At 38.7% G+C, this 16140-nt stretch overlaps 1 protein-coding gene across 5 annotated transcripts in view; it reads left to right on the top strand.

The window, feature by feature from the left end:
* The first annotated feature begins 796 nt into the window (after window positions 1-796).
* The window catches only part of NUP58 (nucleoporin 58), a 41224-nt gene continuing 25880 nt past the window's right edge, over window positions 797-16140 (top strand). Inside the window, exons 1-6 of one of the 5 annotated variants that reach the window (XM_082700723.1) lie at window positions 798-1140; window positions 6113-6255; window positions 7717-7752; window positions 10043-10192; window positions 10849-10986; window positions 13611-13721. In XM_082700723.1, the coding sequence (XP_082556849.1) occupies window positions 1034-1140; window positions 6113-6255; window positions 7717-7752; window positions 10043-10192; window positions 10849-10986; window positions 13611-13721 (685 nt within the window). In that variant the 5' untranslated portion in view covers window positions 798-1033. Of the gene's footprint in view, window positions 1141-6112; window positions 6256-7716; window positions 7753-10042; window positions 10193-10848; window positions 10987-13610; window positions 13722-16140 lie in introns of all 5 variants that reach the window. The other 4 variants (XM_082700725.1, XM_082700724.1, XM_082700726.1 and 1 more) reach the window with 4 other exon arrangements.

Here is a 16140-nt window from a genome sequence, read left to right as displayed (position 1 = left end):
TGCACCAGACATGAAGCTTCTCCTGATGCTTCTACAAGAGGGGATCTCTTCCTTAAATCTACATTTTTCTTATGTTTAGGGGTTGCTCTTGGAACTCTTAAATTCCGCACTATATTGTGCTTGTTTCTGTACTTAGCCCTTCCACCTGGCAGTTCCTCTGGTAGGTAGCAAAGAGGCGTCAGAGCAATGTAAAACCCAAAGCCAGAAGGCAGCCATCGCCACGATGGGCCTGGAGACCCAGACTCCTACCCAGCAGGATACGCTGCAAAAACTTCGTGGACTTGACCACATCGCTTGACGTCCAGGGGGTTTGCTCAGCGCCACCAACGGGATCGGCCACCCCCCACCAAAGGACGCTCTCTGAGCTTCCTGGCTGGCAACTCGCAATGACTGCGCTTATCGGGCTCCAAAAGCTGTGAAGCGGATGAATGAATTGCTCTCAGTTCATTTCCGAACTGTCAGGGAAAGACAAGCTACCCCTCCTCCTCCGGGAAGGGACGGCAGCGGACCATGGACTGATGTCGCCTCCTTTCCTCTAACAGGGCTTGGACTGCTCAATAGGGCCCTCCCCACCTTGGGATTCCACGCATCCTTTTACCAGTAAGGAAAGACATAAGCAATAATATTCAACAGGCATGAAGTACAGATTACATCACCACGTATGCAAATACAGAACTAAGGGAACGGTTTTGCGGTTTAACGCCAAGCGCCTACCCTTTAAGAGGACTGGAGTCCCACCCCGCCCAGCCCGACTCCTCCCAGGGTGCCCTGCGCGAGAGTGATCCAGCCCCCCATCCCAGGGTGCCTTGCGCGGCGGGCTCGCTCCCGGTTACGTGCGCGCGGAGGGAGCCAGAACGTGCTCTCGGGTGGTTGCCCCACCCACCTCGGCCTTGTCTGTTCAGCCTTTAGGGCTTGAAGTTCCCGCCAGGTCGCGGCTGGGCAAGAGCGATGCTGCCTGGCCCGCCTTAACTTTGAGGAGAGAGGAAAGTCCAGAACCCCTGCAGCTTCCTTTCGGCGCTGAGCCCCGGCAGCCATGTCCACGGGGTTCTCCTTCGGGACCGGCACGCTGGGCTCCACCACCGTAGCCCCCGGCGGGACCGGCGCAGGCGGCGGTTTCTCCTTCGGGACGGGGACTTCTAGGTAACTGCGGTTCCGCGCCTTCCCGCCCTGGTCCTCTCCGTGAGACTCCCGTGGGTGGGCCCGTCCCTCTCCCTTCGCGCTGGGTTCCTTTCTAGTGGGTCTGGAAGAAAGAAAGACAGACTTGCGCAGCGCCAGCCTCATAGTCCTGCCGTTTGGGGACCTGGTCGGGAGGGTGGTCACAGGGGTTGTGAGGTCCCCAGAATCCACAATGGTTCACCCAGTGTCCCTGTCGAGTGGGGTCTGGCTGGGTGAAAGGGCCTGGGGTTTCACGCTGAGCCCTAGCAGTGCGGCAGTCTGAGGCACAGAACGGAGAACGACATTGTGGGTCATTCTGGGGTTTCAGAAAAAGACAATAGAAAAATTTTAAGGGGGACAATTAGAGTTTTATCGCTGAAAATTCAGAATTCATTGCAGGATATATGACTTTGGACATTCCACTGCTTTAATGATTTCGTGGTATTCTAAACGAGCTCACCTCTTTGTACCTCATGGTCCTTTGTTACTGTAGTTTTTTGTTTTAAATACGTGTTGCAGCATTTCTTGGTGGTCATTTTGAACAGTGTGCGTAGTAGTATTCGTGAGTGTTATGGTGGAATGACTCACATTGTCTTCTAGTTACACTGAAAAATGTAGGTAGCATATTTATCGTTTTTGTGCAACCTGCTAAACCACCGCTTCAGGCGATGACGAAATACAGCCAGCAGAGGTTTAGAAAGAAACATTAATGAGAGTCAAAGGTCATTTTCATGGTGAGATATTTAAATTTTAGAACTCAGTCTTTTTAAGGTAAAAGGGGAGGAGTTCATTACATCAAGAAGTGTGCATAGAAAATGTTACAAGGTATCTATCTCCTGAGGCTTGAGGGATGTCATTGTAGAGTAAAAAGCCAAAAGTATCTTCCTTATATTAAAAAGGGGAGGTACAGGGGCGCCTGGGTGGCTCAGTGGGTTAAGCCTCTGCCTTCAGCTCAGGTCATGATCCCAGGATCCTGGGGTTGAGCTCCGCATGGGGCTCTCTGCTTAGCAAGGGGCATACCCCCTGCTTCTCTGCCTACTTGAGAGCTCTATCTCTCTGTCAACTAATAAATAAAATCTTTAAATATATATATATATATAATTTACCAAGAAAAGTGGGGGAGGTACAGACTACATAGTCAAGGAAAAGTCTGGGAATTTCCCTTAATACCTCCTTTTCTCTCTGCACCCTTAATCAGCAAGGCCTGCTAATTTTAATTACCTAGTTTCCATTTGCTTCACTTCCAGTGTCACCGCCCTGTTGCAAGCTCTTGTCATTCATGGAGCAGATATTTATTGAACACAGTTCCATATAATGGACTCTGTTTTAGATGGTGAAATAAAGAAGGGTACTGGCTCTTTCTTCCAGGTTTTCAACCAGTAACCCTTCTCCGATTTGGCGAAAACTATTCCTATCATCTCCTACTTAGATTAGTTCAATGGAATCGCAATTGCTGTGTCAAAAATATCCTTTGATGTCAATCTTTTTTAACAAGGTATGGTCAGTCATTTTTAAAATTCCCCTTGCCTGACTTGAATGATTTTTCATTATCCTTGGAATGGAGTTAAAATAAATCTTACCATGAACCACAAGCAAATAATCTGGAACCTTGTCAGATTCATCCTGAGCTCATCTCCTCATTTCAGTTTGATCTAATTCAGTAATACAGACTTACTGGGAAAGGAATTATTTCATCTCAGGTACAGGCAAAGAATAACTGAAACAAAGTTTCAAAGAAAGATACTTCCCCTTAATTTAGGTGATGCACTTTGATATTTTCTGTTCTGTTCCAGTTCATTTGTTAAGATGCCATTTATGATATGCTAAGTTGATTTTATACTCCTGATGACTCTTAATCTTATTTTGAAAAATACTGCTGTATCAACTTTGGCATCTTCTCAGTTCCTCAGGTAGGCTTGGCCAAACCCTTTCCTGCTTGAGGGCATTTCCCTCTCATTAGAATTACCCTCCCACCTCCTTCCTCCTATGCCAAGCTAGTGTCTACTTTTGGGACTCAAATGCTGGCATCTCCAGAGAGGACTTTTTAGATCTGCCAGTGTAGAGGAGGATTCCATCTTTATCGTACACTGTAACATAGCACTTATCACAGTTGTAATCAGTTCATTGCATTTTTTGTTGACTTATTTTCTGATTCCAGCAGTAGAATGGAAGCTCCATGAAGTAAAGACCTTTTCATACTTTTTTTATCCCCAGGAGACAGTGGGGCTCTACACATTTTTTGAATGAATGAATGTTTGATTAATCCCTTTCTTTCACTGATTAGAAACTTCCTGAAGACAGGATCTGAGTCTTAAATTTACCACTCCATCCTCTGTCCCTGTGACAGTCCTGGCACATAAAGAGGGCTTTAATATTTGTTGAATTACTGAGTAAAAGAATTACAGTGATCAGCTAGAAACATGGACACAGTCTTTAGAAGGGCCTAGATAAAGTCTTTAGAAGGGCCTAGATAAAGGGCCCTTGGTTGGTTGGTTCAGTTGGTTGATCTTGGGATGGTGAAAGCCCCACACTGGGTGGAGAGATTACTTTAAAAAAGAAGGAAAGAAAGAAAGAAACTTTAGAAGGGCTTGGATAAATGAATGAAAGGGAGACACTGTCTCAACATTTGTCTGGTGGAGTACTGGTTTGGAGACCTGACTTCTCCTAGTGCCATCTGATGATTTGGTCTCTCTTTTTTTTTTTTAAAGATTTTTATTTATTTATTTGACAGACAGAGATCACAAGTAGGCAGAGAGGCAGGCAGAGAGAGAGGAGGAAGCAGGCTCCCTGCTGAGCAGAGAGTCCGATGCCTGACTCGATCCCAGGACCCTGGGATCATGACCTGAGCCTAAGGCAGAGGCTTTAACCCACTGAGCCACCCAGGTATCCTGATTTGGTCTGTTTAGATAAATCATTTTAGGGAAGTTACTCTCCAAGCCTCAGTTCCCACATCTGGAACAGAGTTGCTGATGAGTAAAGTACTTAACATCATATCTGGCACTTGGTCTAAGTGCTCCCTAAATGTTACTTTCTAAGTCCACATTATGGCATGCTGGAGAAGTTAAAACAATATTCCTGACCTGTTGGAGTCAAGTGTAACACATTCTGATGAGCCATTGGCAGATAATAGTGGGTTGAGGCAAAACGTGGTCCTGTTTGGGGTAGCTTTTAAATAAGTTTCTCTCCTGCAGAAAAATTTTTTGCTTTCTTGAGTAAGAAGATACCACTTTAATGTATTTCTTCGGTAATGTTTTCACATTTAATTATGAAACAGTGCCCTGTGTCTTCAGTTATCTTAAGTTGTCAGGAAATTTTAAATATTTTGTCTAAAAATACATAATTTCAGAAAAAATAAAAATACATAATTTCATTGTGCGTCTTTCTATATGAAATAGCAGTAAAACCAAATGGGATCACTGAATTATTTGGGAGGGAAGAGCATAATTACCATTTCCTTAATTTGAGGTCTTCACAATTTGCCAATAACATTTATTAAAATACCTTTTTAGCTCAGTTGATTAAGTGTTCACAGTTTTGTGCTTTGTTGGTGAGACCTTGCAACCCTGTTTTGCCAAACTTCTGTACTTTACATACCTATGTTCCTAGAGATCATTTTAAAATCAATGATAAACTAAGACATAGGGACCGCTCCCTTTTTTTTTTTTTTGACCCCCTACTCAGTGTTGATGACTGGTTTTAAGTTCTGTTCCCTTCACAGTGATTGGCTGGTGTAATACATTGTATAAAATGTGTTTAGTAGAATTTATTAAGTTCCTAATGATGACAGTAATAACATTTATTAAGTGAAGTTAATTCACCATGCATAATCTCTCAATCTTTTGCAAAAAAACTGTTAAGTAGGCACAGTTATTAACTTTTTGCGTATAAGGAAACAGAGGATCAAGAAGGCTAAGTTATGTCACACAAGTCCCAGGACATTGGAGAGCTGGCACTGGAACCCAGCCATAACACCGCTACCTCCTTAAATTGCAGTGTCCCAGATGTAAGCTTTTTAAAACTGACCTTGACTTCTCTTGGGATTATGTCTGTTTGGAAGGGCAGGCAAGACAGAATAAAGATACCTATATAGGATGAATGGGAGCTCCCATTATGTTATATGTTATAGTCTCTTTTAACTCTCCTGTACAATTTTTGGAGTGTCAGGTTGTCAAGACATTTTGTTTATTTTAATAATTTGTTCTCCCACTATAGATAGCAAATATGAGCACCTGAGTTTTGATAAGAACAGTTGAAAGTCGTGAACTTTGTTCACATCACTTGCTATCACCAGCTGTTCTTTTTGAGCTTTCAGAAACTCTGAAGAGAATTTCTGCTTATGAACACATAATCTGGATAGAGGGTAATTTTTACTTTGTATTTTACTCTTGCCAGGTTATGTTTAACCCTTTTCCTCTTCTCTCCCCTACCCCAATTCTTGATGCTGTTTTGGTGACAAGAAAAGTAACTGTATCCCCCTGTCCCTGACTAAATCCATGAATATGGTGATAAAGCAACAGAGAGGTGGCAAAGATCACTTAAAGAACTTTTCTGAGTATGTTTTATTTTTCTTTATTTAGTAGTTGGGAAAGAACAAATGTATTTAGAAATGTGAACTATACGTGAGTCATTCAAGAGGAAAATGATCCACATTCATAGGATTGCTCTGTGGCCATTTTAAAATATGCTAACTGTCAATAAAACTTAGAAAAGGAGAATATGTGATAATGTTTATGATTTCCTTGGGATCTGAAATCTTTTGTATGTGACTTATTTTTAAAGAGAACAGGAGAATATTTGAATTGGGTTGGCTAAAAATAAATTGATAGTTCTTTTTGTATTCTATGGCAATATATTGAATATGTGAAAAGAAGGTGTTTAACCTTGAAGGGTTAATTTTTATTTTTCTTAAGGAAATACTGGCTCCAGTAGACTTTATTTTGTGTTTTTTATAAATAAGCAACCCTTCAGTGGGGCTCAATTTTGGAACTCTTGGAAGCACTGCAACTCCTGCCACGACATCTGCTCCTTCAGGTGGTTTTGGAACCGGGCTCTTTGGATCGAAACCTACCACTGGGTTCACTCTGGGAGGAACAAATACAGGTAAGGAGGATTGTCACATTTCAGGGAGTAGCTATGGGATATTCTTTTTAAGGTTCTGGTTTATATCTCTGCCCTTTATAGGGATTGTCATTGGTGTCAGACCTAAAAAATGGTAAATATTAAGATGAAAAAATATATAGGGATGTGGACTTAAGGGCCAGTGGTAGGCCTAACATAGGTTTTGATCTATTCTAGTGTAAACGAAAACACCCATTTAGGGGTTCTTGGATGGCTCAGCTGGTTAAGGGTCTAACTCTTGATTTCCACTCGGGTCATGATCTCATGCTTGCAGAATGAGACCTTCTTTGGGCTTTAAGCTCTTTGGAGAGTCTGCTTGAGATTCTCTATTTCCCTATCCTCCTGTTGCATACTGCACCCCCCTCCCCCAAGCTCTTTCTCAAAATAAATAAATCTTCAAAAAAGAAGAGAAACAAAGTTAAAGAAATGCGATTTTTTAAAGAAAGATTTTATTTATTCATCAGAGAGAGCGAGAATAAGCAGGGGGAGCAGGAGGCAGAGGGAGAGGCAGGCTCCTCACCGAGCAAGGAGCCCATTGCAGAACTTGATCCCAGGACCCTGGGATCATGTTCTGAGCTGAAGGCAGCCGCTTAACCAACTGAGCCACGCAGGCATCCCAAGATCTCTTTTCAAAATAACTTCTTTTTTGGTATACTTAACGCAAAGAAGATATACCTCTTTAAATATAAAGAATTAATTTAATTTTTACATTAGAGTATATAATGCAGTGTTTCATCTTAGTGAAGATAAGTAAGTTTACCAATTTGGACGTTAATTTAATTTAGCATATGTAGGGCAGTCAGCATCTTTTCTTGCTATAACATAATAATTTACCTCCTAAGAGACCTTTTAAGTTTTTATATTATTAAAACAGTTGTTTTGACATAAAAGGGCAAGAGGTCAAGGTTTTTGGTAGACATTTCGATAATAAAAATCTGTTTTTTAATACTTAAAGATATTTGGTTATTAAAAATATGTTTCAGTAATGCTGCCATTTCAAAAGCTTATTTTTCTATTTACTCTTTATTCTGTACCCGCAGGGCCTCTTGGTCTCTGTTACCACTTTATGCATTGACATTCCAGCTTTAATTGCAACTTTTCACAGCCACACATAGAAAATGTAAGAACTGCAGGAATGCAGGAGCCTCCAGTGAGCTCCTTGAAACGACTTTGTGTGCCAGTGTTGGCTTAGAGTAGCTTTTTTTCTCCTTGCCTAATGTTGTTATAAGCAGTAGTTGTTTGCATTTATAAATCTTATTCCCTATATAATTATATATAGCCGGTAATATGAAAACCAGTGCTCTAGGAAGAACGTTTCTATTAGCGGTCATGGTAGAAGATATGATTATCCTGAGGATGACTCTGAGTCTTGCCCTTGTAATAATCCCCCCAAAATGTCATCTGCCATTGATGATTAAATTTTATTTCTCTTTTTGTCCCCAGGAATAGCAACAACTATAACTACAGGATTAACTCTGGGTAAGAATTTTTGAGGAAAGATCCCAGATCTGTGGTTTTCTTCTCTTCTCTTTCTTATTATCTCACAGAGCTGGGGTATAGAAGGAAGCATGTAAGGAACCGAATAGATCACAGACACTGACTCATTATCAGCCTTTCAGTACTAGAGTTTTTAAAAAAGTCAATGACTTTAATTCAGGAAAAAACCTTTAAATACAGAAATGGTTTTTTCTCTGGAGGTTTATATTACATTGTATTTTTATAGTCATTTGAACACTTTTAGTGGAAAAAAAAAAAAAAGGCAACAAACTCTAGAGCAGAAGTCTTAGAATTAAGCCCTGGTTGTAATTCCAAATCATTGTGAGGTCTTAGGTAGTCATGTAGTATCTGGCAGCTTTTGGTTATCTGTAAAACAAGGGTAGGACTGAAAGGTTTTTGGATTTCTTTCCAGCTCAAAAACGCCATGGTTCTCTGTAGCGAAACGCCAAAGGGAATGTGAGTAACTAGTATGACAGTTAATAATGTCAAAGGAAATGAGTGAATGAAAGGACAGTGAGGAAACTCAGTTAAAGTTATATTTATTAATTTAATTAACATTTGAAGTAAACTAAAGATTGGTGGACTTTGTTCATTTGGATGCTACTCACCTGTGACCAGCAGAAAGTGTAACCCATCTCTTCACTACCAGAGTTTTGGACAGAATTGGCTTCGGGGCAAGCAGTTGGATTCTCTTCTTTTCTGAGATTTTAGAACCCATACAGGATTTTAGAGCACTGTACCCAGGCAGGAATTTCTGGTTGTGGTAAGGGCAATCCAGAAGTTTAATTTCTGGAAGCTGCTTCTCTCAGTGCCTTTAGGGAAAGCCAAAATGCAGGTCATTATGTATTTCCTCATTTAATAGTTTGGAACAGCTACTACTTCCTAACTCTGTGGCCTTGAGTATACATAATGCTTTGAACATTTAGTATTAGCTGTGGTGTGGTGATGGTACTGGTGGTGCAGGTGGTACTAATGATGTCAAGAGCATCAGCATGAGCATGAGTAAGGCATTCAGTGGGTGATGAGGTGAAGCTGGCTGGCAGGTATAGTAACATGTTCTTGTATGACCTGATAAGGGCTCTAACATGTATGAAAGGCATGAGGGAAGTAGAGGAAGATAAGAGTAGAAGTTTATTTTGGGGGCAGGAAACATCATTCCTGATGGAGACGTGCAACAGCCCAGTCATAAGGGGACTCAGGGAAGTAGGAAAAGTACTTGGTTAGAATTTAGGATTCAGAAGTGGGAATGGTAGGGAGAGAGGGGGTGTGAAGAGCAGATTGGAAGTAGATAGGAAAGGTGGTTGTGTGCCACGCCTTTTGACTCTAGTGTAGAGATAGTATAGAGCTAATAAGAGCCTTCAGTCAGAGAGAATCACCAGGGTATTATTTTTTTTGGTGTTCCCTCTTCTTTTTAAAGTAAATGAAATAATTCCAAGAATAGATTAAAGTTTAGAGGTACTGATAGCACAGAAACAAATTAAGAGGTTATAATTGTTCTTGAGAGGAAGATGACCCGAGCTAAGGGTTTTGAGGATGCTCGTAATCCAGAGCTATTTCTGCAGTAGAATCAGCAGGATTCGTGGCTAGTAGAATGCAGGAGAGAGAAGGGATGTCAGGGGTGATTATGGTTTCTGGCTTGAGCAACTGAGTGGACCACGGCAGGGGGTTTAGGAAATGTTTTGTGTAGGGAGGCGTAGAGGTGCAAAGTTAAGGGACATCCTGGTAGAGCTAACCAGTGGAGACTCTGGTAGGTGTAGATTTAGACCCGTGTTGCCCTAGCTGAGATTCTGTAGTTGGGAAGTATGGGAGCAGGCCTGGAGCCGTAGGCAGTATCATTTAAGAACTGAACAGAGGAAGGAGATGGACAAAAGCAGACTGAAAGGAGTAGCCAGAGTTGACAGAAGTAAAGGAAGAGGAAACAGTAGAGAATGGTGGTTTAAATAGCGTTGGAGGGGAGGAATATTTTTCTGTTGAGTATAGAGCAAAGGAAGGGTAAGTGCTGTTTTAGGTAAATCCAGGGGTAGAACTGAAATTGGATTTCAATATGACCACATTGATGGGACTTTTTCTTGCTTTTCCTAAGATCATAGCATCCTCTTTTAATTATTCACCATGATTTGGCTCCAACTTCTATATTTTCCTTTTTCATACCTACCCACGTATCCTTCTAGCTACAAAAGTAGGGACACGAACTTTTAGGTATCATGATTGAAACCGGTGTAATACATATACAGTCATGGTAAAATAGGATTTGTTTGTTTGTTTGACACAGGAACGCCAGCTACTACATCTGCGTCTACAACAGGTTTCAGTTTAGGATTTAGTAAACCTGCCGCATCTGCCACACCATTTGCTCTCCCTATTACTTCTACCTCAGCTAGTGGTCTTACTCTTTCGTCTGCTCTGACGTCAACTCCAGCAGGTGAGGCAGAATGGAAAAAGTCACGTTTTGTGGTTGAATTTTGTTGTTTTTTTTTTTTTTTTTGGCTAGCAAATATAGGGATCCACCTTATTCAAGATAACTTCAGTTTTGGAAAGTTTTTATTTTAATCACTCAGCAATTAGGATCCTACAAAGATCATCATTGGCTTTAAAGCAGCAGGAGCCATCCTGGAAGTTGATCTCTGTTTACAGAGCAAAGCAGGGACAGGGTGAGAGGTAAAATGTAAAACTATTAATATTCACTTTGTTTTCAAGGAGCATATTGGTGACAAGAAAGGATAAAGAATTTGCATCAGCCTTGCCTGCCTTAGGATTCATACCATTTTGAAGGCGAATTTGGTATCCTGGATTGAAAACTCTTTATTATTCTCTGGAATCCATTACCTTACACCATTCTAGTGTTAACTAGAACTCTTATTTGTGTCACTAGCGTTTCCTTACGGTCTTATTTCTCTTTATTCTTAAGTTTATGTAATTTTATCTTTAGCAAGTAGTTTTTTAGGAAAAACTAGAGTGAATTTTATCATGGACGTGAGGGCTGTCTGTTTTGTTGGTGGTGGGGAATGTTTTGTATTTTCTCCAATGTTCTTAGAAATGATGTTTCCTTTTGAAGCCTTACCGTTTTACTTTCTGTAGCATCTACAGGATTTACCCTAAATAATTTGGGCGGAACAACAGCTACAACTACTACCCCATCAACAAGCCTTTCCTTAGGGGGAGCCTTAGCTGGTTTGGGAGGTTCACTTTTCCAGAGTTCAAATACAGCCACATCAGGTAATTCATGGTATTCATTTTCCAAAATAGTAAATATTTATATTTAAATTTACTTTATCTGTATTTTGACCTTTGGAACAGACCACTTTGTCTCTTTAACCTGAATGTTTTTTTTTAGTATGAAAACTGAATTATAAAATAATGGTTTTCATGCATAATTGGACAGCTTAGCCATATTGTAGATAAAAGTTTTCTGTTTCTCAGTATTGACTGACTATATAAAGAAACAAAGAAGGGCCTGCTTAAGGAGCCTATAAACTATTCTAGAGAAATATAGTAATAAATGGCAGTTGTAGAGTCTTGGATCATTTGGTATCTAAGTTCATTGTAAAACAACTTGACCTTTTAAGCCCTGGTTTTAAGAATGGCTTTCCATTACAGGCATCAGGAAAGGGTATTAGCGTGCTTCGAAGAAAAGGTTTTAGAACACAAGTATTAAATTTATTCTAGTCAAGCAAAATACTAAAGTATCAATTCAGTTGGCAGAGAATACTTCATATTTTCCATCTTGGATTGATTTTTCATTTCTTTCTTATTTTGAAATTAGCTTCATGTTAAGGATTTTGTCGATGTTTTGAGTATTAAAATATACTATAAATATATTTATATATAAATATAAATGAATGAATAATAGAGGAGACATGATACTATAAATAATGTAATATAATACCATGTAGGAGTGAGAAGAGCTTTCCTCTGATTTGAAAACATTGTATAATTATCTCACATAGCAATATAATATCAAGAATTTCTCTTTAACAATTTATGAGTTAGGAAAAACATATTTTTTGGCTTTGAAACATGTTAAAATCATAGCATTTCCAGTAATATATAGGTTCTTGTATAATGGCTATTTTATATCAGAAGTTTTACTCAACACCTCGTAGGTGTCTAATACTTGGTCGTGTGGGAGAGATGAAGGAGAATGACCTAGTGTTTTCTATTAAACAGCTCTTTCATGTCCTCTGTTCAGGTACTAAATTTAGTGAAGAAACTCTGGGTCAGTGGAAGGGGAAAAAAGGAGTTGGTGAAGAAAATCTGTAAAAATTTGTAGCATTCAGGTTTGCATTATCTTTCAGGTACTTGTCTTTGTCACTGTAGTCTCACCTTGTAGGTATTCAAAATACCTCCTAATAACTGAATCACTGGATGACTGTAACATACATTTCTTTGTAGGATAAGTATTTAAACATCTCTCCTAAAGAGTCCTATGAGAGCAAAACACAAAAATAACAGAAAGGGGAGGTAGAGGATTGTTTTTGTGTCTTGCTAATAAGTTTTTAGGCCTGCTACAATTTTTATTAGGCTCTAGACACATGTCAGTGCTTGATTTATGGTTGTGCTAACTAAACATACCCCTGGTTTGTTTTTTTTTAATGTACATTTATTTAGCTGTATTTTTTTTTTCACACATTGTCAGTATTTAAATCCACTCTTCATATATCCCCTGCTTTTATTCAGTACATCTACTGTTTCCTCTGTTTAAAGTAAATAGCATCTGTCCAAAAAGAACCACAGTTATGTGAGCTTGGTAATGCATGGACTTAGATGATTTACCAATGCGTGGTCTTTAAAATTTTGCTACTTGATTTACAAGCATACCTTCATGACTTAAGATTAACTGTAGTTTAGCCCCTTCAGTTCCTTTTGTCAGTGAGGTCGGATTTAAATAAATGAAGTCCATTTCTTTCATTAAATTTTTTTTGAAAAAGCTTGGGAGTATGAAATTTGATGTTTGAACTGTAAGGCTTCTAACTCTCAGTTCCTTAAATTTCATGAATAATGAAATTATTTGCTTTATAAGATTCATAAGATTTGCTGAAATCTTATAAATCATTACCGGATTATTTTATTTATATAATTTATTTATTTGTTACCAGCTTTCCTGAGGTATAATTGAGAAGTAAAATTGTAAGATATTTAAAGTGTAGATCATAGTGATTTCATATATACATGCACATTGTAAATGCCCATCAAGTTAAATAACACATCCAATACTTGATAATTTAAAAAGTATCCAATTACAAAGCATGACTAGAAGATAAGAAGTATTCACCTGGAAATATACAAACTAAAACTGCTTTTTTAGGAGGATTTAAAAAAAAACAAGTAGTATGTTTACATTTATTGAATTAACAAATAAACTCTGACCTTTTTAGTAAAGAAAAATTAATAGACCCATAAATACAGAGAACTTATGGTTGCCCGAAAGGGTAGGGAGGACAGGCAAAATGGCTGACGGGGAGTTGGTACAACCTTCCAGTTATGGAATCAGTCACAGGGATGGATATAATGTGAGGTATTGTAATAAGGTTGTGTGGTGACAGATAGAGTAGTGACACTTGTGGTGAACATAGCATGTATAGGGTTTTCAAGTCACTGATGTACACTAATGTGACATTGTGTGTCTACACTTTAAAAAATTACCTAAAACATAACGAAGTTAAAATTATATTATCCAGACTACATACACCATTAAATCCCAGCTTTAGACTTATTCCATGTTATTTGCTTAAACCAATTATGAAGAAAAATGGGATCCAGCTTGAAAGCATTTGAGAATTTTGTCCATTGAGGGAAAATCATTGTAAAGACTTTGTAAATTATATTTGGTTTATTTGTAGGACTTGGACAGAATGCTTTAGGCTTGACTTTGGGAACCACAGCAGCTACTTCAACTGCAGGCAATGAAGGTCTTGGTGGTATAGATTTTAGTACCTCATCGGATAAAAAGAGTAAGTAATGTTCTGTTCCAACAGTAACTTAAATTTCTATGTCAGTAAGATTTTTAGTTACATGTTCAGTAGTAAAGTTTTTACTTTTAAATTTACTTTATATCTCACAAATTTTTTGTGTATTATGTGTTTAAGATTTTATTTTCATAGAAAACTGAGTTTTGTTTATGCATACGGTTATGTAGCTATCAGTGTGTGTGTATTAATTCATGTTCTTAAGTTGGGATCATGAACACATGTATGGTATATAAGTTGATACTTGAACAACATGCTTTGAACTGGTTAGGTCCACTTATATGTGAATTATTTCCAGTAAAAGTGGAGTCCTGTAAATGTGTTTTCTTTATGATTTTCTTAATATTTTCTTTTCTCTATCTTATTTTATTGTAAGAATGCAGTATGTAGTATATATCACATACAAAGTGTGTGTGAATAGACTTTATATTGTCAGTAAACATTCTGGTCAGCAAGGTATTAGTAAAGATTTTGGGGAGTCAAATTATGTGTAGATTTTCAACTGCGTGGGTGTTTAGGACCCTTAATCCCTGCATTGTTCAAAGGTCAACTGGATTGCTTTGTAACCTGTTCTTTCTCATATGTTATATCACCAATATTTGTCTGTTCAGTAGTTCTTTAGGAGTGTTTTATTGCTGCTTAAATCAGCTTTATGAATCTATACATCATTAATCAGCCGTCCTTCCATTATTAGTGTTTGTATTCAGTTCGTATATTCTAGGAAGTATCAACATATTGAGCATCTTTATGGGGAGAGGCAATGTGGTATTGTAGCTTAAGGGGATAGACTTGAGCTGAAATCTGGCTTCAAATCCCCTCCACTGTTGATAAGCTCTGTGACCTTGTTCAAGTTATTTATCCCTCTGTGTGTAGTTTCTTTATCTGTAAAGTGGGGGAAAAGAACATTAACTACTCTACATTGTTGGTCCAAGGATTACAGTTTATAAGACTTCAGTAGAGCCAGGCACATAATAAATGCTCCCTATGTGTTTTTCTTATAAATTTTCATTCATATTTTTGATTATTTTTTAAAGACAAATACCTAGAAACTGAATCACTGGCTTAAAGAGAGGGAGAGTTTTGGAGACTGGTAAATATTGTAAAATTACTTTCTAGAAAGAGTTTACCAATTTATTGCCCACCAGCCAGTATGAAAATACCCTTCTCACTGTGCTCTTGCAATGCTGAATATTCTTTTTATAAAATTACCAATCCACATTCATTTTGAAAGATGTTTTAGTTTTGTTGATTCCCTGTGCATGATTTTTTGTTTTGTCTTGCAATGTCTCTTCTGCCTCTGATGAAACCATGTTTCACGTATTGCATTGAATCCTCTGAAGAACTTAGAATGAGTAACAGATGAAGGTGTCCATATATCTGTGTAAGAATTTGTTATTTGGATGTGGTTTTTATTATGTAGGCGATTCTAGGGTGAAGTACTTTTTTAAAAGCTGGCTATCCTAAAATCCTTTTAAACTTAGAAAATTTAGGATAACTTTGAATGAAAATTGATTTTTATTTTATTTTACTTTTTTTTTTTTTAAATTTTATTTGACAGAGAAGAAGAGACAGCTAGAGAGGGAATACAAGTGGGGAGTGGGAGAGGGAGAAGCAGGCTTCCTGCTGAGCCAGGAGTCTGATGCAGGGCTTGATCCCAGGACCCTGGATCATAACCTGAGCTGAAGGCAGATGCTTAACAACTGAGCCACTCAGGTGCCCCAAAAATTGATTTTTAGACATAGGGGTCTGTCTCTTGTTTTTACTTAGTTTTCTTTGTAGCCGCATCAAAATTAGAAGGAATTATTTTAGATGTTTTAGCAGCTTATTTTTTTAATTAGCTGAAGCAGTCTGGTACCCTTGAATTACTTTGATTTTAATTATGAAACTGGTTCTCTCTTTATTGTAATTGCTTTTAAGCTCCACATGAAAGACTAGATTGAGGCAAAGGAGTAAGAGAAATATAAGGAGTTAATCTCCCTTCGCGCCCTTCCCCCCATGCCACTCCACCTTCCCCCATTGTCTTCCTCTTGTGTTGTGCCTCAGATTTGAACCAAAGGAGTATGTAGAATAAGTGCACATGACCTGATATAGCACATGCAGTTCCTTTTAACCTGCTATACGTGTCCAGGGGTTCTTTATTAATCTAAAGGATTTCTCTGTTTCCTTAGCAGCTGCATCAGTTAGCCTGGACCTGCTGTATTGGGTTTGATAGATGAAGAGGGGTAGGAAGCAGTGGTCTATAAGTGGGGGCAGCATCGAGTAAGATCTAGAGACAAGGATGCTCTTTACTCTTTTGAAGAACTGCTGGAAAACCAGCGAGCTGCAGCATGGGAAGATCAGATTCCAGATGTCATAAAGGGAAGGGCCGTGTATGTCATCTTAAAGAGTTTTGTAATTACACGGA

The sequence above is a fragment of the Mustela nivalis genome, assembly GCF_964662115.1.
Source record: "Mustela nivalis genome assembly, chromosome: 15".
Classification (NCBI taxonomy): domain Eukaryota; kingdom Metazoa; phylum Chordata; class Mammalia; order Carnivora; family Mustelidae; genus Mustela; species Mustela nivalis.
The sequence above is the reverse complement of the archived record's forward strand: the minus strand, read 5'-3'. Positions and strand labels throughout refer to the sequence as shown.